Source organism: Chiloscyllium plagiosum, unplaced genomic scaffold (assembly GCF_037043375.1).
Source record: "Chiloscyllium plagiosum isolate Xiang-an unplaced genomic scaffold, Cpla_swu_hap1 HiC_scaffold_53X, whole genome shotgun sequence".
Lineage (NCBI taxonomy): Eukaryota > Metazoa > Chordata > Chondrichthyes > Orectolobiformes > Hemiscylliidae > Chiloscyllium > Chiloscyllium plagiosum.
In genome coordinates this window covers 26,435,962-26,457,090 of record NW_028270191.1, presented here as the reverse complement: position 1 = coordinate 26,457,090, position 21,129 = coordinate 26,435,962, and the positions used below count along the sequence as shown (strand labels likewise).

Sequence of the window (21,129 nt, the reverse complement as noted above, 5' to 3'; positions counted from 1 at the left end):
GACCTCAACCCTTAAGTTTGTGCAAGACCTCGGCTAGACTGAGAACCTGTACTGGGAACCTTACAGATTAAGGGGGCAACTTTGATTCCAGTCTCTTGTGAGAAGCAGCTGGTGCAGTTACCATTGATTGTGGTAAAAGGCTTGGGCCCAAGCCCGATGGGGCAAAATTGGTTGAGAAAGATTCACAGAGATTAACTCAACATTTTTGGTTAGGAAATGGCTGCCTGAGTGAAGTCTGAATTAAATACCTGTAAGTTTTTCAGAAATGTCTAGACACTATCAAAGGAGCCAAAGCCACCTAGCATGTTGACCAAGAAACAATTGCATGATTCTGCAAGGCCCGCCCAGTGCCATTTGCCCTATGGGCAAAAGTAGAGGCATAAATCAGGAGCCTGGAAAGGGAGGGAATCGTCAGACCAGTCCAGTTTGCGGAATGGGCAGCACCGGGCGTACTGATTGTGAAGCCCGATGGGTCAGTTCCCCTTTGTGGAGATTTTAAACAAAAGGTAAACTGCTTTGCATAGTTGGATAAATATCCAATCCCTCGCATAGAGGATTTACATGCAACGCTGGCATGGAGGCTGTCCTTCATGAAGCTGGACATGAGTGTACTTGCAATTGCAGTTACCTGAGGATTCCCAGAAGAATGCTTCTATTAATACCCATAAGAGTTTGTACCAATATACCAAACTGCCACTTGGGGTATCGTTAGCCTGTGCAATTTTTCAGCGGATAATGGAGAACGTTTTACAAGGTCTACCCCAAGCCAGCCTTGGAAAGGGTCGCTTGGCCAAGCCAGAGCTTTCAGGGAAGTGAAGAAACAGCTATCATCCTCTAAGGTGTCAGCACACTGTGATCCCAAGCAAGATTTGGTACTGATATGTGATGCCTCCCCATACGGCATCGGGGTAGTATTAGCTCAGAGGTGGCCTAATGGAGAGGAATGCCCAACAGTGTATGCATCCCGGACTTTGGCTAACACAGAGTGTAAATGTGCTCAGATAGAGAAGGAAGGTTTAGCAGTCATATTTGGAGTCAGGAAGTTCACCAATACTTTTACAAACGTAAATTTGTAATATTTAAAGGACCACAAACCCCTGCTAGATGTACTTAAAGAGGACAAGGCAGTGCTGCCCATAGCTTCAGGCTGCATTCAGCGGTGGGCTTTAATACTAAGTGCATTTAATTAAAAGTTGAAACACTGTCCAAAAGGCCAAGTAGCAAATGTGGATGCATTGAGCTGCCTCCCACTGGCAAATGCACCTCTGGTGGTACTGTGACTGGAAGATCCGTAATGGATTTTATTTATTCTGTGACAAACATTCACAACATCATTGGATGTTCGGTGGCATTACAAAGTTGGACTGTTACTGAATGAGATGTGCTGCTCTCACAAATTCTATTGAGTTGTGGAGTCTCATTCTGTTGTGATCTCTTACCTGACAGAAATCGATACCTCTCACACTATTTCCAACTTTGTCCAAGGCAGGAGACCAACACATGATGCCCATCACATTGGGCACTACCAGCAGAACACCACCAGAAACACCAGATTTTGCTGGAAGGCCAACCTGCACACACACAAGAAAACGTATGTGACAAACACCAAAGACAATAGACAAATCATTAATGCCATGTTGTTAGGCCACATCTTCCAGCTGGATAATAAACTCACATATGAGACACCAACTAAATAGCTTTACTCTACTGGGTAGGAGAAGCCACAACATGCAAAAGCTGCTGGAGAGTATCAGGAACTGGAAATAATTTCAGCCACAGTTTGGTTTGGTTGGCAAAATCTGATTCATGCTGGTCAATGTTCCTGGCCTCATCTGAGCTTTGCTGATTGTAGCCAGGATGGATGGTAAGGAGAGTGCCAAATGGTCTCAGTGCCTGAGCTAAGGAGTGGAAAAAAATGCTGCTGCAGTTACTGCTTTTAAGTGCTGCCCAGTGGCTCCTATCCCCTTGTTGCAAAATATGCCTGAATAGATGTTGGGTAAAGCCTGAACCGAGCTTGCCTAGAAAGCTCCTGCCCCATTGATGGTCCCCCCAGCCAGATAGCTAGGTAATCACGATCGACATTCAAATATGAATGAAAGATACTATGGAATAAAATCCCTGCTGAAACAAAACCTGAACAAGAAAATTTGGCAAAAAATGTAAATAGCTTAATGTGTCATTGGCTGGTGCGAATGAATGTAGAAACTCTGTGGAAACACAGAGTTATGAAAGTATTAGGAAAAAAAAAAGACTTGTTGAAAGCTCTCTTAATCTGACCAGTTTCAAAAACTTTACTTAGACTGATAATGAGATACTGATGAGTACTTAGAGAACAAAGTTACTTTGGCAAAATGAATTAAAGACAGATCTTAAAAGTGATTCTGCACTGCATGATAACTCTACTGGTCTATTTTTCTTTTTCTGAGACTTTATACCCTACTACTGTATATGGTTACTGTCAGGGGCCTGTATACCATCACAAGTGATCTCTTGCCTTATCATTTCTCATCTCCACCCAAATGTTTCCACATCATGGTTTCCTTAGCTCACCCTCTCTATTGAGCCAGTAGAAATAGTGAACTGAACAATGTAATTGTTCTTTTTTTGTTCCTTAGCTCTAGCCAAATCAAATCTGACCTCAATCTTTCTGAGACATTCTTTTTCCTCCAGCAGTGCAATGCTTTCCTGGTCATTACTACCACACTTTTGTGCATTCCTATCTTTCCTGAACAACTTCAAGAAAATTCAGACCCAGTCCTGACCTTCCTTGAGCCAGGTCTCTGATGTAACCTCAACATTATGTTTCTACATGGCAATCTGTGTCTGTGGGATTTGCCAATCTTATTAATTTTACTCTTTCATTCTTGCGTTGCCTCCTGCTTTTGCAGATAAATGTGTAACTGATATGGAAGACACTTTCCAGTTGGAACTGCAAAATAACTATCAGAATTGGCTGGTTTTCCACTTACAGATCAGAAGTGCTGAAGCCAATTGTCCTGCTGGCAACAGCTCCCAACTAAGATCTCTCAATTTTCTGAATTCAGCACAGATTGAATGGGTCCTTTACGGTCTCTCAGATTCACAATGGGGGGTTTTTAGAAATTATTCTCAGCCATCGTCGGGCTCAGGATCAGCATTGCAATGGCAGTACTCATCTTCACTCAAAATTGTGTCTTATTGACATACATTCATTTGTAGGTTCCAACTGCCCAAAAACATGTGATCTCACCAATTGATATTACTATTATTTATGACTTAACTGAACAGTCTTTGTAACATCACTTATTTTAGCAATTTAAAACTCACCACTCATCGCTCGTGTAACTGCATATAGGCAAATAGCAATTAATGACTTTGTAACCAACTTCTTTGTTTATAATCAAAAAGATTAGAAGGACCACAGAAAGGGTTAATTTATTCACACACTCGTGAGGCTCCCGATGGGAGTTTCATACATTCAGACAGTGCAGAAAAGGCCCTTCAGCCCTTTGAGTAAGCACCAACATAACTACCACTAAAAGTGTGCTAATCCCAATTTCCAGTATTTGGCCCATATCCTTGAATGTTAATATATTTGAAGTACTCATCCAAATATTTTTTAAAGGTTGTACGTTTCCAATCTCCACTACCTTCCCAGGCAGTGCATTCCAGATTCTTACCACCGGTTGAGTGAAAATGTTTTTTTCAAAATTTCCTTCGAATCTTCTGCCCCTTACCCCTAAAACTATGCCCTCTTGTGATTGACCCCTCAACCAAGGGGAAACAGCTGCTCTCTATTCACACTGTCCATATTCTTCATAATCTTAATCGCATCCCTATTGGCAGAATAAAGGCGAATATTATCCGGATAAAAGCAAGTTACTGCAGATGCTGGAATCTGAAACCAAAAGAGAAAATGCTGGAAAATCTCAGCAGGTCTGGCAGCATCTGTAAGGAGAGAAAAGAGCTGATGTTTCGCGTCTAACTGACCCTTTGTCAAAGCCAATATTATCTGAACTGGTTTAGACTGGGTGGTAAATCTACATGGTCAAAATGCGTGGCACTGGAAAAGCACAGCACTGCCTCCTGCCGGCCGACTGTCACCTACAGGATGAGCAGCAGGCTGGTAAGGGAACGTGGAAACTGAACACTAAGCTGTTGACCCTGGGAAACATTGAGGAGCTCAAGAGTGATTACGCAGGTTGGACAACCATGAAGCCCCTCTTTGAGTCCCCAGCGGACTGGTGGGAAACAGTAAAAGGGAACATCAAGAGGTTCTTCATCCTCAAAGGTGTTCAGGAGGCGAGAGAGAGGCGGGGAAAACTGTCCCAGCTCCAGGGAAGTATGCAGACTGCAGACGATGGGGGTGGATGTCACGGAGGACCTCCAGGAGGTGAAGGGTCAGCAAGCCTCGCTCTTTGCTTCGGAGGCCTCCAAGATAATCTTCCGGTCCAGGGTCCGCTCGATGGAGCAGGACGAGACATGCTCACTTTTCTTCTTCCAGAAGGTGCACAAAGAGAGCTCCATGCTCAGCAGCCTGAAGGAAGAAGATGGCTCGGTAACGTCATCTCAGGCTATCTCTGGACGAGCTGACCAAGGCCCTCGAGTCCTTCGAAAAGAATAAAACTCCCGGAAGCGACGGCTTACCGGTTGAGCTCTATTCTGCTCTGTGGGACTTGATTGGCCAGGACCTACTGGAGGTGTATGTCAGTATGCTTCGGGCAGGTACCATGAGTGAATCCATGAGGAAAGGCATCATCCCCCTCATCTACAAGCAGAAGGGGGAGAGGGAGGAAATTAGAAATTGGAGACCAATCTCACTGTTAAACACAAACTACAAAATCTTGTCAAAGGTCATCGCCAACCGGGTCAGGTCTGCTCTGGGGTCGGTGATCCACTCTGACCAAACCTGTGCTGTACCGGGCAGGAAGATCGCTGAGAGTCTCGCACTCCTCCGAGATACGATTGCCTACGTGCAGGACAGGGGGGTGGACACCTGCCTCATCAGCCTGGACCAGGAGAAAGTCTTTGACAGGATATCGCATACATATATGAGGGATGTCCTCTCCAAAATGGGCTTTGGGGAGGGAATCTGCAATTGGATCAGACTGCTCTACACCAACATTGTCAGTGCAGTCTCAATCAATGGGTGGGAATCAGAAAGTTTCCCGATCAGATCCGGAGTCAGGCAGGGCTGTCCTCTCTCTCCTGCCTTGTTTGTGTGCTGTATAGAGCCATTTGCCGAGTCCATCAGGAAGGACGTGAGCCTGAGATGGGTGACTATTCCTGGCAGCGGGGGCCTACAGGTTAAAGCCTCCCTGTACATGGATGACGTCGCCGTTTTCTGCTCGGATCCGCTGTCCGTGCACAGACTCATGTGCATCTGTGACCAGTTCGAGCGGGCCTCGGGGGCCAAGGTAAACCGAGGCAAGAGCAAGGCCATGCTCTTCGGGAACTGGGCCGACCAATCCTCTATCCCCTTCACTGTCAGGACCGACCACCTGAAGGTGCTGGGTATTTGGTTCGGTGGGGCTGGGGCAATGGCCAAGACCTGGGAGGAGCGGATCAGGAAGATGAGACAGAAACTGAGCAGATGGGAGCAACGGTCGCTCTTCATCGCGGGTAAAAACCTGGTCATCAGGTGTGAGGTACTCTCAGTATTGTTATACGTGGCACAGGTCTGGCCTATCCCCAGAACCTGTGCCACCGCAGTCACCCGGGCCATCTTCCACTTCATGTGGAGATCAAAGATGGACCGGGTCCGAAGGGACACAATGTAAAAGACCTGTATAAAGAACGGGGGAAAAATACACCCAATGCCACCCTCACCCTGATGGCCACCTTTGTGTGTGGCTGCATCAAGCTGTGCGTGGATCCCCGGTACGCAAACACCAAGTGTCACTACGTACTGAGGTTCTACCTGTCCCCAGTGTTGCGAAGGATGGGCCTGGCCTCGCCGCCGCGGAACACTCTGAGTGGTTGGACCGTTCCATACCACCTGTCCTTCGTGGAGAAATTTATGAAGAAAAACACCTTTGACCACAAGTCCATCAGGAAGTGGTCAGCACGTAGTGTCCTTGAGACCCTTCGGGAAAAGGAGAGGGCGGATCCTATCGAGTGGTTCCCTGAGCAGACTGTCAAAGCCATTTGGCAGAATGCCTCATCGCCAGAACTTCCCAACAAGCACCAAGACATGGCTTGGCTGGTGGCGAGAAGGGCTCTGCCTGTGAGGTCCTTTATGCACGCCCGGACTCTCTGCCGCACTGCACGCTGCCCTCGAAGCGGCTATGGGGGGTCGAGACTGTCACACACCTCCTTCTGGAATGTGCCTATGCATAGGTAGTCTGGAGAGGAATGCAGTGTTGTTTGTCAAGGTTCGTCCCGAGCAGCACCGTGACACCGGGATGCACACTGAGACGAACTTCAACTGTGCCTGGAGGATCATCAACTCGGTGAAGGACGCTCTCTGGGCGGTCCGAAACCTGTTGATCTTCCAGCTGAAGGAAGTGACCCCGACTGAGTGTTGCAGACTGGCACATTCCAAGGTCCAGGACTACGTGTTGAGGGACGCACTGAAGCTTGGGGCAGCTGCCGCCAAGGCACGATGGGGAAAGACTGTCTTTCCCCGCCTAGGCGCGGTGTAACGTCTGCCTGCCTAAGCACAGGGGCCGACACAGTAAGGGGGCCCTGCTGACCCCCCAGCTAAATATGTGGAGAGTAATCGTACAGACCTGTAAATATGAATGATTACTCTGTCTCAGTATGCAAATAAATGGAATGTTTACATATGTATGGCATGACCAATTGTACAGATCATCAAAGTATTTTATGAATAAAGTATATTTTTGAAATAAAAAAATATAGATAGCAGCAGTTCAAGATGTCAACTCACAATCACCCTCTCAAAAAATAATTAGGGATTAGCAACGGTTATTAACTGTTCCAGTCACACCCACAGAGCATGAATCTGAGAAAACAGAAGTCCTTGCAAAAGTTGCAGTAATGCCATCAATTGCATAAATGGCTTCCATTAGGAGTAATCTCAGGTTATTGCATAAATGCTTACATGGAAAGCAAATTCGCCGGAAAAATCATACATGCCACACGAGTGCATCAGGCTGAGGGTGTTCCTCACTGCCTCAGCGCTCAGGACCCGCTCTCCTGTGATTGGGCAGATTCCCCCATTGGCTAAGGTGGCAGCCATGACTCCACCTGACTCACATGTTACCTCGATCGAACACAGCTGTAATGAGGAAAAGAAAAGGAAAACTTGTGTTGTAGAAATAAACAAATGCAAAGATTAGCAAGTAAAAAACTTAAGTGTGATTTAGACGTCCTTTGTGGAGACCATTAATGTCAACGTTTGGTTATTGCAGAAAATTAAAGCCAGTGATAGCTAGCGACCTTTTTTGAACGATGAGGCAGTTACAACAACAGCAAAGTATTGCAGGCAATTGGAAATGTGAAAACAGAAAATGCCAGAAACACACAGCAGGTCAGGTAGCCCAGGCTAAACATAGAAGGTTCAAAGGGGAATTGAAAAACAAATAAGGGAAGCAAGAGAGAGTATGAGAAACTGGCAGTTAACATAAAAGAGAATACAAAGCTTCAATAGGCAATGATTAGTAAAAGGTGGTAAAAGGTCCGAGTGGGGCTGATTGGTACTTGAGGACATAGCTAGACTGGAAATGCTGGGACTGTTGTTCTCGTTAGAAATGAGATTATGGAGAGGAACTTTGACAGAGGGCCGAACAGAATAGATAGGGAGAAATTGTTCCCACTGGTGGCAGGATTGGTAAACAAGGAGCTCAAATTTACAGGTAATTGGCAAAGAAAGAAATAGTACCATGAGGCACAACTCTTTCACATGGTGAATGATCTCGAGTGCGGTGGAGGCAAGGTCAATCAGGTACTCAGTGAATTGAATTATTATCTGAGAAAGAAGTGATGCAGGTTTACTGGGAGAAAGGCGGATCCATTATTTGTCTGTTCAGAGAGAACCAGGACGTATACAAGGGGGCCGAACGGCCTCCGATGTAACATCATTCGATGAGAGACAGAGAAAGTGGCATAGCTGGACGGGCTGAAGCGACTTGCTACCATGACAACACGCTCTCCGTTATGGTGCACCCTCCCTCCTACGTGGCTGCTCACTCTGGGCCTCGCGCTTTTGGCGTGCGCGCGGGAAGCGGCTTGCTGAAGATCTCACTGGGCAAGGAATCACAGGGAGTCCGGCTATCCCGGTCCGCACTACAGCCTTCCTGAATGGACGTTTAAAGGAAAAATCACTAATACCAATCAATTCTTGAGGTGCGTGAAACCGCTAATCTGTTTCCATTCACGGAGACAGCAAGTAGGAATTTTGGCCTCGTATACAAATTCATTGTTTTGGTGGGAAGTCAATGTGGAGTCACCGGTAGTACAGAAGAGCTCCCAAAAGTAAGGCAGAACTGAGGAGCATTGGAATTCGACAGAAAGGAAACTGAGAATATGCTGTGAGTAAAAGGGAAGTAATAGAGGGAAACAAAAGTATGAAGTAATGGAGAGAAAGATTTCAATAGAGATCATTGGACATTTAAAACTTTTCAGCTTCATATCAAGTTAATGAGATTCTCCTGCCATTTGAAGCCATAAGACCATAAGACATAGGAGCGGAAGTAAGGCCATTCGGCCCATCGATTCCACTCCGCCATTCAATGATGGCTGATGGGCATTTCAACTCCACTTACCCACATTCTCCCCGTAGCCCTTAATTCCTTGTGACATCAAGAATTTATCAATCTCTGCCTTGAAGTCTTTTAGCGTCCCGGCCTCCACTGCACTCCGGGGCATAGAATTCCACAGGCCCACCACTTTCTGGCTGAAGAAATGTTTCCGCATTTCTGTTTTGAATTTACCCCCTCTAATTCTAAGGCTGTGTCCACGGGTCCTAGTCTCCTCGCCTGACGGAAACAATTTCCTAGCGTCCACCCTCTCCAAGCCATGTATTATCTTGTAAGTTTCTATTAGATCTCCCCTTAATCTTCTAAACTCCAATGAATACAATCCCAGGATCCTCAGCCGTTCCTCATATGTTAGACCTACCACTCCAGGGATCATCCGTGTGAATCTCCGCTGGACATGCTCCAGTGCCAGTATGTCCTTCCTGAGGTGTGGGGACCAAAACTGGACACAGTACTCCAAATGGGGCCTAACCAGAGCCTTATAAAGTCTCAGTAGCACAACGGTGCTTTTATATTCCAACCCTCTTGAGATAAATGACAATATTGCATTCGCTTTCTTAATCACGGACTCAACCTGCATGTTTATCTTTAGAGAATCCTCAACTAGCACTCTCAGATCCCTTTGTACTTTGGATCCCTTTGTTTAATTCCTGTAATTTAGTGATAAAGGTTGTACTGAGGTAGAAATGTCTCTATTTGTGCTAGGATTATGATTTAGAAGGAAAACAAAACCAAGACATCAGTCAACAATGTTGGACGGAAACAAATACCAAATGGACAGCGATCTAATTGGTATGTCAGTTACAGATAATTGAGTATTTATTAAGTGTCATCGCTGTTGTATGGTTAGATTACAACCATCTCAATGAGGGCTGGGCACCTATCCAGCTGGTTTTTCAACGCCAACATCAACAGGGGGTGCTCTAATTACCTGGAAGTAGAAATCTAATGTAGCGATCATATCAACACCTTCTGGAAAGCACTAGGGAGGGAAAAATAAGCAAGGGTTATTTTATTAAATATACTTCCGAGTTCCTCACATCAATAATCAAAGCTGCAGTACTAGGATTTCGGTCAAAGACCAGTTCAGTTTCCTGTCTTACTGAATGCTCACAAGCAGCATAACATTTTTAAATCAACCTGTTCAGACGTGTTATGGCACACCTTTAGAACAGGCGTGACTTGAACACCTGCCTCTCGCCCACAGATGGGGCCCGTGCAGTATAATCAAAATGAGCTCAATTGACTTGAGCTGATTGAAGGAGAGTGCCAGATGGGTCTACTAAGGAGTAACTCTGATACGTGTTTTTGTTTTCTAACAGATTTCTGAGATCAGCTGGCCTTTCGCCCAACAGAATAATGTTTAAAGGAGTACTTTTACATCAATACCAAGTTATTGCAGGAACACACAGTGATGGAACTGGTGTTTGAAACCAGCCTCATTGCAGATGGGAGAGTAAAAGGTCAAGGATTCATATTCCTGATGAAGGGCTTTTGCCTGAAACGTCGATTTTCCTGCTCCTCGGATGCTGCCTGACCTGCTGTGCTTTTCCAGTACCACTCTAATCTTGACTCTGATCTCCAACATCTGCAGTCCTCACTTTCGCCTATTATTCTAGCTATATATATTTTAACACGCTGTAACCCAAACCTCCCATCTCTACAACAGCAACTTAAGAACTTAATGAACACTACAGATGTTTATTGTCTGCCTTTTGACCTACCTTCTTCTCTTTCAAGTAGTATCCAATGGCAAAATTCCTGTCTCCTGTCTCTTTTTCTGATTGAAACCTTAATTATGGAAAGGAAAAAAATGCAATATTAATGACTTGCAGTCAGTCCTAATACCAGAACTTAACCAGCTTCATGGAAAGAAGATAAGTGTTGAATGGAAATAAGAATTTTCAGCAATAGGAAAGCACTTTTGGCTTTTTTTTGTAAATTAACTATTTTCTATTCAACTGTTTAGAAATTCCCAGACAACAGCAAGAGACTGGCAGATTCCTCCAGCCCCAGATTATTAGGGCTGTTGTTTGTTGTTCCTGTTGATACTGTATGTTTCACTCTTCTCTGGTAACTTATTCCACCACGCAATTACTTTTTTGAGTGAAAATGTCACCCCTGACTTTCTTTCTGTCTAACTCCTTTATGTTTAACTTGTGTCCTCAAGGATTTGAGTCCCTTTCCACAAGAAATAATTTGGCTCAGTAATATTTGTCGGCCCCTTTTGGAACCAACAAAAATGTAATTGATCATCTCAAAGTTCTCTCTTCTGAAGAAATAACTTCCTTAATCTTCTTTCATAACTTAAATCCCTAATACTTGGAATAATGCTTAATGTCCCACATTCCCTCTGAACCCCAATAACATCATAGAATCCCTCCAGAGCAGATGGAGGCCTTTTGGCCTATTGAATTAGCACTGACCCTCAGCAACCCACCCTACTTCCATAACTCCACATTTACCATGGCCAATCCACCTAACCTGCGCATCTTTGGACTGTCAGAGGAAACCGGAGCACCTGGAGGAAACCCATGCAGACACTGGGAGAACATGCAAGCTTCACACAGTCCCCCTAGGTTGGAATTGAACCTGAGTCCCTGACACTGAGGCAGCAGCGCTAATCACTCTGTGCCACCCAAGGTCGTGATTCTTGCATCAAAACTGAACGAATAAACAAGCTCATTGCTTGATCCTCCAGTGGTTCAAAGGGAATGATTATTATTCTCTATTTTCTGTTTTAATCAACCTGTTCAGAGTTGCTATCACACACCTCTGGAAGCAGTGGGACTTGAACCTGAGCCTCCTGGTCCAGAAGTAGGGGCATTACCACTGCACCATAAAAGAGTCCTATCAACCAACCTGCTCAAACATATTAGGATGTATCTCTAGAACAGATGGACCATGGCCTCCTGGATCAGGGATAGAGACACTACCACTGCACCACAGGACCTTATACTCTGTTGTCTGGAACCATTTGAAAAATGAAGTTAGTTGATACTGTTCTCATGGCTCAAAATAACATTTTTAGGAATGGACAATATAGGGGGACAAGGCACAAGCCTGTAAAACTGTATTTACATAGCACCTTTCACATCCTTAGGATATTCCCAAAGAACTTTACAGACTAGGAGCTACTCTAGTGATAAACACAATTACTACTGTTCTGGAAAACATGCAGGTAATTTGCCCACAATGAACAAAATAATGAACAATTAATTCATTTCTTTGATCTTGATCAAGGGAGAAATTTTGCCAGGATACCAAGGAAAGCTCACTGGTGCCTCAAGAACCTATACATTCACATGAAGCAATGTGTGGGAGTTTTGGTTTAATGTCAAAAGACAAAACTTCTGGTGTTGCAGCACATCCTCAGTATTGTACTGCAATTCTCAGCATAGATTATGTAATGAGTCCTGGAGTGGATCATGAACCCACAAGGTACATTCTTGAAGTAAAACAGGCACAGATGAGCAAAGCTGAAAGGACGGTAGTGGGCTCACTAGCGAAGTATCCTCAGTTTAACAGCAAACCACTGTTAGAGGCATGAAATTTGGCAGATATAGGAAAGCAGTTTGGTACTTACGTAGCATTGCTGAAGCCCACATATTCATTACCAGCCATCTTATTCAGAAAATTCATAACCTGTGTAAACAAAAACAGAAACTTTAGAGCCAGGCTCCCATTTCAAAAACAGTGAGGCTACTCTGCTACAGACAGGATGGAAAGCACAGCTGCATGTCAGAATCATGTAGGTCTGGCAAAATTTAAGCTTCCTTTGGAGTCCGTGGGAAATCCTTTATAAGATACTTTTGATTCCTGTTATGCAGGCATTGTCTGTAATTTAAATATATCTAACAAAAAATCATTTTAATTTTAAGTGTGATTAGCATTAAGCAACATAGAGTGGAATCAGATTATGTACATTTGCGATGTTACTTACCAATATGTCAGGAGGGCATCTAATCATGAAAAGGAGAGTACTACTGTATCACTGTTTGAAACCAGTCAATGCTTTGGGTGTTCACAGTGGGCCCACATCTGATGAGACACATAGTGTAGCATTGCTAAAGAATAACGGATCGCTGGGTGTGATTACTGAAGAGTTATCTAATCTTTAGAGTTCAGATTACACGGGAACTCACCTACAAAGGCACAGTTTACCTATTTAGTGGCAATAATATATAGTTGGAAAAAACACGACAAGCATTGAATGCATACCATGAACCAATAGTGATGGATTACACAAGGTAACACAGAGATGAGGTTAATAATGTGGAGTTTTTTGCACTTTATGAAGCTGTTGTAGAGATATCTCTAGTGTTTTTTGCTATCCTAACAGTGCCAATCTTGCCTTTTAAATTTAAACAGTCCAATCATGCAAGCATGTATTTAAGTTCAGCAAATTTGATCTTCTGCATCTCCAGTCAGATTATGAGATGTTTGCATGTATCCTACCAGATTAAAGAGCCTCAAGGTAAATCACTGATTTTGTTTGTATACTGCTGTTTGTGATATACTCACACAGTCAAACTTCTCCGCTTTGTTAGCTCCAGGCTGCAAATACAAGAGGAAATTAGCATCAGTTTGAAAAATATTCCACAGGTACTTTGTTGAAAAGCAAATGAAAATATAAAGTATTAGCAGATGCTATGTTGCATCTTAAATATTGTTTTTCTTCCTGTGGTTGGAGAAAGGGAAAGTAGGAAGAAGAGATAGGGACTCTCAATGATACAAGTGAGAGGGATAGAGAAATAAAAAAGAAACAGAAAAAATGAAGAACTTACATTTATATAGCACCTTTCACAACCTCAGGATGTCCTCAAGCATTTCAGAGCCAAAGAAGTACTTTGAAATGTAAGTAACACAGCAGTCAATTTTGTGCATGTTTTTGCAAACAGCAATGTGTTAATAACCAGATAATAAGACATAGGAGCAGAAATTTGGCCCATTGAGTCTGCTCTGCCATTCAATCATGGCTGATAGGTTTTTCAACCCCATTTTCCTGCTTTTTCTCCATGACCTTTGATCCCTCTTGGTAATCAAGAACTTATCTATCTCCATCTTAAATATACTCAATGACCTGGTCTCCACAGCCTCTGTGGCAGTGAATTCCACAGATTTACCATTCTCTGACTGAAGAAGTTTCTCCTTATCTTTGTTCCAAAGGGTCTTCACTTTATTCTAAGGCTGCGCCCTCGGGTCCTTGTCTCTCCTGCCATTGGAAACACCTTCTCAACAGCTCCTCTGTTCAGGCCATTCAGTATTCTGTAAGTTTCAATCAGATTCCCTCTCATCCTTCTAAACTCCATTGAGTATAGTCCCAGAGTCCTCAACATTCCTCATATGTTAAGCAATATGTTGATTGAGAAAAAAATATTGGGTAGACCATCCTCTTTCCCTGGGATCTTTAGTGCAAATGGGCTGGGTCTCGGTTTAATATCTCAACCGAAAATGCCAGCTCCAACAGAGAGATGTATGGATACCAAGTGAGAGAGACGTGTAGTGATGTTACAAACAACAATTTTCTGTCTGCACTTATTTGATGTATTGGCCTGACTGCTGCAGAAGCCACCCATGATATAAATGAACCAATTTCCACAATCAGACAATTGTACGAAAATAGTCCTTGAAGTAATTGCACAATATATTAAACCATCTGACTTAACAATTGACCCTAAAGTGAGGGACCAGAATTTGATATTAAAGCAGGAATTTGGGATTTACTCAAGCACACTGTAACATATTTAACATTAACCAGCCAGTATTAACTGAAATGTAAATGAGCTTTGGAACAGAAAGATTGGGGATGTGCAGGCAGGAGTTAGCAACAATAAGAGAGCTTTTTATTTTTATAGGGATTGTGTAATATTAGTCAGTGTGATTTCTGATTACCGAAGGTATTAAATACTGGCTAAATGCAGATTGTCAGCAGCCGACTGAATGTATTTACTCTCTTCTAATGGGTCTACTCGTCACTCCATCTGACTGAAAAACAACCTTGCTCTGCAGTTTTGTTGAAGTCTTAAAAGACTTGTGTGTCTAGAATAGAGATTGTTAAAAGCCACAGTACAAAGTGAAACAGCAGATTTCTCATTAATTCTTCCCAATGATGATAGAATCACAGAATCCCTATAGTGTGGAATCAAGTCATTTGGTCTCTCGAGTCCACACCGACCCTCTGAAGAACATCACACCCAGACCCACTCCCCTACCTTATCTCTGTAACCGTGCATTTGCTGTGGCTAATCCACCTAGCCTGCACATCCCTGGACACTATGTGTAATTCAGAATAGCCAATCTACCCCAACCTGCACATCTTAGGACTGTGGGAGGAAAGTGGAGCACCTGGAGGAAAGCCACACAGACAACAGAATGGGCAAACTCCACATGGACAACCGCTTAAGGCTGGAATCAAACCTGGGTCCCTGGTGCTATGAGGCAGCAGTGCTAACCACTGAGCCACCGTTTTAGGTTTTAAAAATAAAATATATATTATATGAATCAAGAAGGTTTCAGGTTTAAACTGCAGTTTCTGTTCATGTAACTCATCTCAACAGGCAGTAGGTGTAGCACTGTTGGAGTGAGGATGGAAAGAACAGAACTTCCATATCCGCCACAAATTCACCTGCACTTCCACACACATCATCTACTGCATCCGCTGCACCCGATGTGGCCTCCTCTGTATTGGGGAGACAGGCCGCCTACTTGCGGAACATTTCAGAGAACACCTCTGGGACACCCGGACCAACCACCCTGTAGCCCAACACTTTAACTCCCCCTCCCACTCCACCAAGGACATGCAGGTCCTTGGACTCCTCCATCGCCAGACCACAACAACACAACGGTTGGAGGAAGAGCGCTTCATTTCCACCTGGGAACCCTCCAACCACAACGGATGAACTCAAGATTTCTCCAGTTTCCTCATTTCCCCTCCCCCCACCTTGTCTCAGTCAAATCCCTCGAATTCAGCACTGCCTTCCTAACCTGCAATCTTCTTCCTGACCTCTCCGCCCCCACCCCACTCCGGCCTATCACCCTCACCTTGACCTCCCTCCACCTATCGCATTTCCAAAGCCCCTCCCCCAAGTCCCTCCTCCCTACCTTTTATCTTAGCCTGCTGGACACACTTTCCTCATTCCTGAAGAAGGGCTTATGCCCGAAATGTCGATTCTCCTGTTCCTTGGATGCTGCCTGACCTGCTGCGCTTTTCCAGCAACACATTTTCAGCAAAGAAAAGGATTACCCAGGGAGCAGGAATCTTTCCCACTGCCGACCAGGGATAGTGAGGTTAGTTGTCTCTCTAGAACACCAGTGATGTGATAGAGCTTGTGTTAACTCAGAGTTCTTGGCATTGCCTTAGCTTTGCTTTTTGGGGCAAGTGCCAGCAGAAAGGGCACAACTCACCTCAATGCCAACTTGGGCAAAGCCTACATCAGATTTGAAGACATGATCCCAAACTGTTTCTGTTGTCTGGCTTTGTGGACTTGGTATCAAGTAATAACCTTGAGAGAACAGACAAGCAAATTGTTCTGATGCATCTGCAATTTTGTTCTGCAGCCAATGTCTGTAACTGTTATTAAGTGGCTCACATAGTTCAATGCTTAACTTCTTGTCAGTACCTTCTCTGAAGATTACTTGGAACCCACCAAGTAGGGAATCATGGAACTAAACATCGTTCTTATGAGATGCATTATATTAATTCACAGCCTACAGTAGTAGACTGGTCCAACCTATATTCCTACTATTGTCCTTCATTCTCATCTTACACCTATTGAGCATTAGGTGCAACTAATTTAAGAAGAGAGTTATTGTGACATTTTCAAACCCTGCAGTGATACCTTTATGTTGAGTCTCCTCCCAGATGGTGCATCCTGGCGACTCGTTTCTTCCACAGGTTGTGTGACCTCAACTATGACATGCAGCACCTGTTTATTGACTTTGCGGGTCTTCAGGTCTCCCTCAGGGTGCTGCCTGTCTTTTACCAGGATCTGATTAATGTCTGGAACATGGTCGACTCACACCAGGTCTTCCTGTCATCAGGAGTAGAGGCTATTGAATGGCTGGTGGAGAGGAGCGCTGTGGCCACGGGGATGTCCAGAGTCAGACATGCTGGGTGACGGAGGCCTGGTCTGGATGTCGCTGCAGGAAATGGCAGCGATGGATGTCCAGTTTGCAGCCAGCACCATCTGTCACCTGAAAACAGCAGTGCTCGGACCTAACGTCGTGCACCAGTTGGAGGATCCACAGATGTGCGGTGGAATCTCGTCACTGCTGACCCCTGCTTGGATGGAATTTCACATTGGCCCCAAGGTCCTGAACTTCCCTCAGGAGCCTGTGACCCACAACCTGAACTGCCTCATGGGAATGTCCTGTGTGTTCTTCTGACTGGCGCATAGGGGCGTTTTTTACAGGTTGCTGTTGCACACCAGCCACCCCGACTCCTTCATCTACCATCTGGACACCCTGGGCAATGGAGATCTCCAGTAGAGGTTGCTCAACACAGGACTCCTCCCATTTTCCATCAGGGACCTTGAATAGAGGGTATTGCATGTAGCAGTCTCTTATATCCTCAGGTTACCGTGGTTCACGGACTTCCAGCCCAACAGTTTATCTTGCGATGCTGTGGAGTCCATGTATTTTATTGGTTGTGGACAATTGCACCCCCTTTTTAGTGTTTGAGAAATGTTTTGCTGTGCTTTTGATTGCACTTCAGACTCATATTCCTGATCTTTGGATATCCGGTATGGAGGGATATGGGCAGATTGAAGGGCCTCCTGGTGGGTCTGCTCCTGGCCTGACCAGGCTGGCAGTAAACCGGTCCAGGCAGCAGGCTGTGGGAGGGGGTCATATCTGTTGGCTGTCTGACCTTCCTCTGCAGCTACATGTCATTGGAGAAGGAGTATGTGGTATCCACCAATACTCTATGCCTTCAGAGAGAGGTGGGCACTGCAGGGGATACAGTGCGTTATCTCTCCTTTCAGCTCCATTTTGGTTTAGCCCCTTCCCACTCTCCCTCATATTTAATGGCCTGCATTGCCTTAATAGGCTTTGCACGTAAATTATTCAGTTCGAAATAGTGATGATTTATGGTAGTGGTAGTGGATAATAGAAGTGGGGCAGCACGGTGGCTCAGTGGTTAGCACTGTTGCCTCACAGCACCAGGGTCCCGGGTTTGTTTCCCGCCTCAGGCAACTGTCTGTGTGGAGTTTGCACATTCTCCCCGTGTCTGCGTGAGTTTCTTCCAGGTGCTCTGGTTTCCTCCCAGAATCCAAAGATGTGCAGGTTAGGTGAATTGGCCGAGCTAAATTGTCCATAGTGTTAGGTGCATCAGTCAGGGGTAAATATAGAGTAGGGGAATAGGTCTGGGCGGGTTACTCTTCGGAGGGCGGTGTGGACTTGCTGGGCCGAAGGGCCTGTTTCCATACTGTAGGGGATCTAATCTAATCTCAAAAAATACCACAGGTGATTTAGTGATGGGGGGGCAGGGCTACAATGCTCAGTTGTGTGTAAGAGCACTTCTGGATATAAAAAATAAAACAAAATGACAATTTGAGGGCTCTTATGGTGCAGTGGACCTTTGAGCTAAAAGGTCTGGGCTAAGTCACACCTGCTCCACCAGTGTGTTATATCAGGACAGATTAATTTAAGGTGTAGATTTGCTCACTGAGCTGTAGGTTTGATATCCAGACGTTTCATTACCTGGCTCGGTAACATCATCAATGGCGACCTCCAAGTGAAGCGAAGCTGTTGTCTCCTGCTTTCTATTTATATCTTTCTCTTGGATGGGGTTCCTGGGGTTTGTGGTGATGTTATTTCCTGTTCGTTTTCTGAGAGGTTGATAGATGGCATCTAGATCTATGTGTTTGTTTATGGCGTTGTGGTTGGAGTGCCAGGCCTCTAGGAATTCTCTGGCATGTCTTTGCTTAGCCTGTCCCAGGATAGATGTATTGTCCCAGTCGAAATGTTTTTTTTCATCCGTTTGTAGGGCTATGAGGGAGAGGGGGTCGTGTCTTTTTGTGGCTAGCTGGTGTTCGTGTATCCTGGTGGCTAACTTTCTTCCTGTTTGTCCTACGTAGTGTTTGTGGCAATCCTTGCATGGAATTTTGTAGATGACGTTGGTTTTGTCCATGGGATGTACTGGGTCTTTTAAGTTTGTTAGTTTTTGTTTGAGAGTGTTGGTGGGTTTCTGTGCTACTAGGATTCTGAGGGGTCTTAGTAGTCTGGCTGTCATTTCTGAAACTTCTTTGATGTATGGTAAGGTGGTTAGGGTTTCTGGCTGTGTTTGGTCTGCTTGTCGTGGTTTGTTCTTGAGTAATTTTATTGAAAAAAGTGTCATAACTACCTTAGCAACATTGACCGATTATAATTCACCACATTAGGTTGATTACTCTATAGGGTTGTTTCTGAAAGGAAGTAAAATGTAGTGTAAACAATATTGTGACAGTACTTTTAAGATCATTTTATTGTGCCTACTGTAGGGCTGAATTTCCCTCCAGGTGCTAGCCTGTTAGCACAATTTGTCACACCAATTAGTTACTCTGCCCAAGACCTCCTTCAATCCCTGTCCAAGTTGCCTTGTTATCTTACCTTGATAAGTGAGGTAACAACAATTGCTCCTGCATTGACCATGGGATTGTGGGGTTTATCTAAAGAGAAAACAACATGTTTAGATTAATGGTATGAAGTTTTGATATGACATTAAAGTACACGCAAATCTGAAGATCATGAAACAGGGATTCTTTATTTCACTGCATCAGGTCTTTACAAATATGAAGGGAAATTAAGGCTTAACTAGGAAAGCAGTGTAAGTACATGGAATTAAGTCTAGCTCACATCAAGCTGAGGAAATCCTTTGTCTGTGTCTACCTGTCTCCATGAGGCTTAATTTTGACAAAGAACGGTTTCCTCCAGAGACAGTCTGTACAACTGCTCAAATTCCCCTGCTCAGTACACTTCCTCCCTGTCACCATCTCCTACTGGAGGCACCATGACATGTTTCCCTGCTTGATATTTTCCAATCAACCTGTTCAGAGATATTACACACTTCTGGAGCAGGTTGATTAGAGCATGACAAATCTTACAGCAGCTCCAGGACATCTCTTCAGGAGTTCCTCAGGGTAGTGTCCTAGGCTCAACCATCTTTAGCTACTTCATCAATGACCTTCCGCAATCATAAGGTCAGAAGTGGGATGTTCACTGATGATTGCACAAAGTTCAGCACCATTTGTGACTCCTGCGATACTGAAGCAGTCCATGTTGATATGCAACAAGATCTGGAAAATATCCAGGCTTGGGCTGACAAATGGCAAGTAACATTTGTGTCACACAAATGCTCCTTGACATTCAATGGTGTTATCATCACTGAATCCCCCACTATCAACATCCTGGGGGTTACGTTTGACCAACTGGACTTGCCACGTAAACACAATGGCTACAAAAGCAGGTCAGAGGCTAGGAATACTGCAGCGAGTAACTCACCTCCTAAATTCCCAAGGCCTGTCCATCATCTACAAGATACAAGTCAGGAGTGTGATGGAATACTCCTTACTTGCCTGGATGGGTGCAGCTCCAACAACACCCAAGAAGCTTGACACCATCCAGGATGAAGCAGCTCCTGCTTGACTGGCACCACATCCACTCCCTGCACCACCAACGATCAGTAGCAGCAGTGTGTACTAGCTACAAGATTCACTGCAGAAATTTACCAAGGCTTCTTAGACAGCACTTTCCAAACACACAACCAATTCCATCTCGAATGACAAGGGCAGCAGATACATGGAAACACCACCCCCTGACTTGGAAATATATTGCTGATACTTCATTGTCACTGAGTCAGCATCCTGGAATTCCCTCCCTAAGGATATCGTGGGTCTACCCACAGCAGGCAGACTGTAACAGTTCAAGAAGACAGCTCACCCTCACCTTTTCAAGGGCATCTAGGGACAGGCAATAAATGCTGGCTAGTGATGCCCACATCCCACAAATGAATTTTTAAAAATGGTCAGATTTGAACTTGGGCCTTCTGGCTTAGAGGAAGGGACATTACCACTGTGCAACAAGTGTCCTTCAGTTCCCTACTTGGGACGTGCTATTCTGGCAATGACATATAGCACATAACAGCAGTCAGCGAACATTTATCTGATCAGGAAATACACTAGCGCCTCTTGCTTCAGTTACTACCTCCCAGCGTCTCTTCTAGGGCTGGAGTAGGCCTCCTCACACCAGATGAGCACCCTAGATTCACAACATATGGGTCACTCCAGAATTTCTTATTGCTATCTGACTCCATTTCACTTGAGCCATCACTCACCAACACTTCAGGTTCTGTAATACAGCGGAGTAGGCTGCTTGCTTCCACATCATCCACCAGACCTCTGGCCTTTAGCAGCTCCCTCTGTGAACTAATTTCCAAGGCTGCCTTCCA

At 44.6% G+C, this 21,129-nt stretch overlaps 1 protein-coding gene across 1 annotated transcript in view; it reads right to left on the bottom strand.

The window, feature by feature from the left end:
- LOC122543211 (glutaminase liver isoform, mitochondrial-like) overlaps positions 1-21,129 on the bottom strand; it is a 62,863-nt gene that overhangs the window by 10,796 nt on the left and 30,938 nt on the right. The window contains exons 7-13 of the mRNA XM_043681684.2: positions 19,293-19,351; positions 13,227-13,259; positions 12,289-12,347; positions 10,427-10,493; positions 9,634-9,684; positions 7,046-7,222; positions 1,440-1,571 (exon numbers count right to left, since the gene is read on the bottom strand). Of these exons, the coding sequence (XP_043537619.2) occupies positions 1,440-1,571; positions 7,046-7,222; positions 9,634-9,684; positions 10,427-10,493; positions 12,289-12,347; positions 13,227-13,259; positions 19,293-19,351 (578 nt within the window). The remainder of the gene's footprint in view (positions 1-1,439; positions 1,572-7,045; positions 7,223-9,633; positions 9,685-10,426; positions 10,494-12,288; positions 12,348-13,226; positions 13,260-19,292; positions 19,352-21,129) is intronic.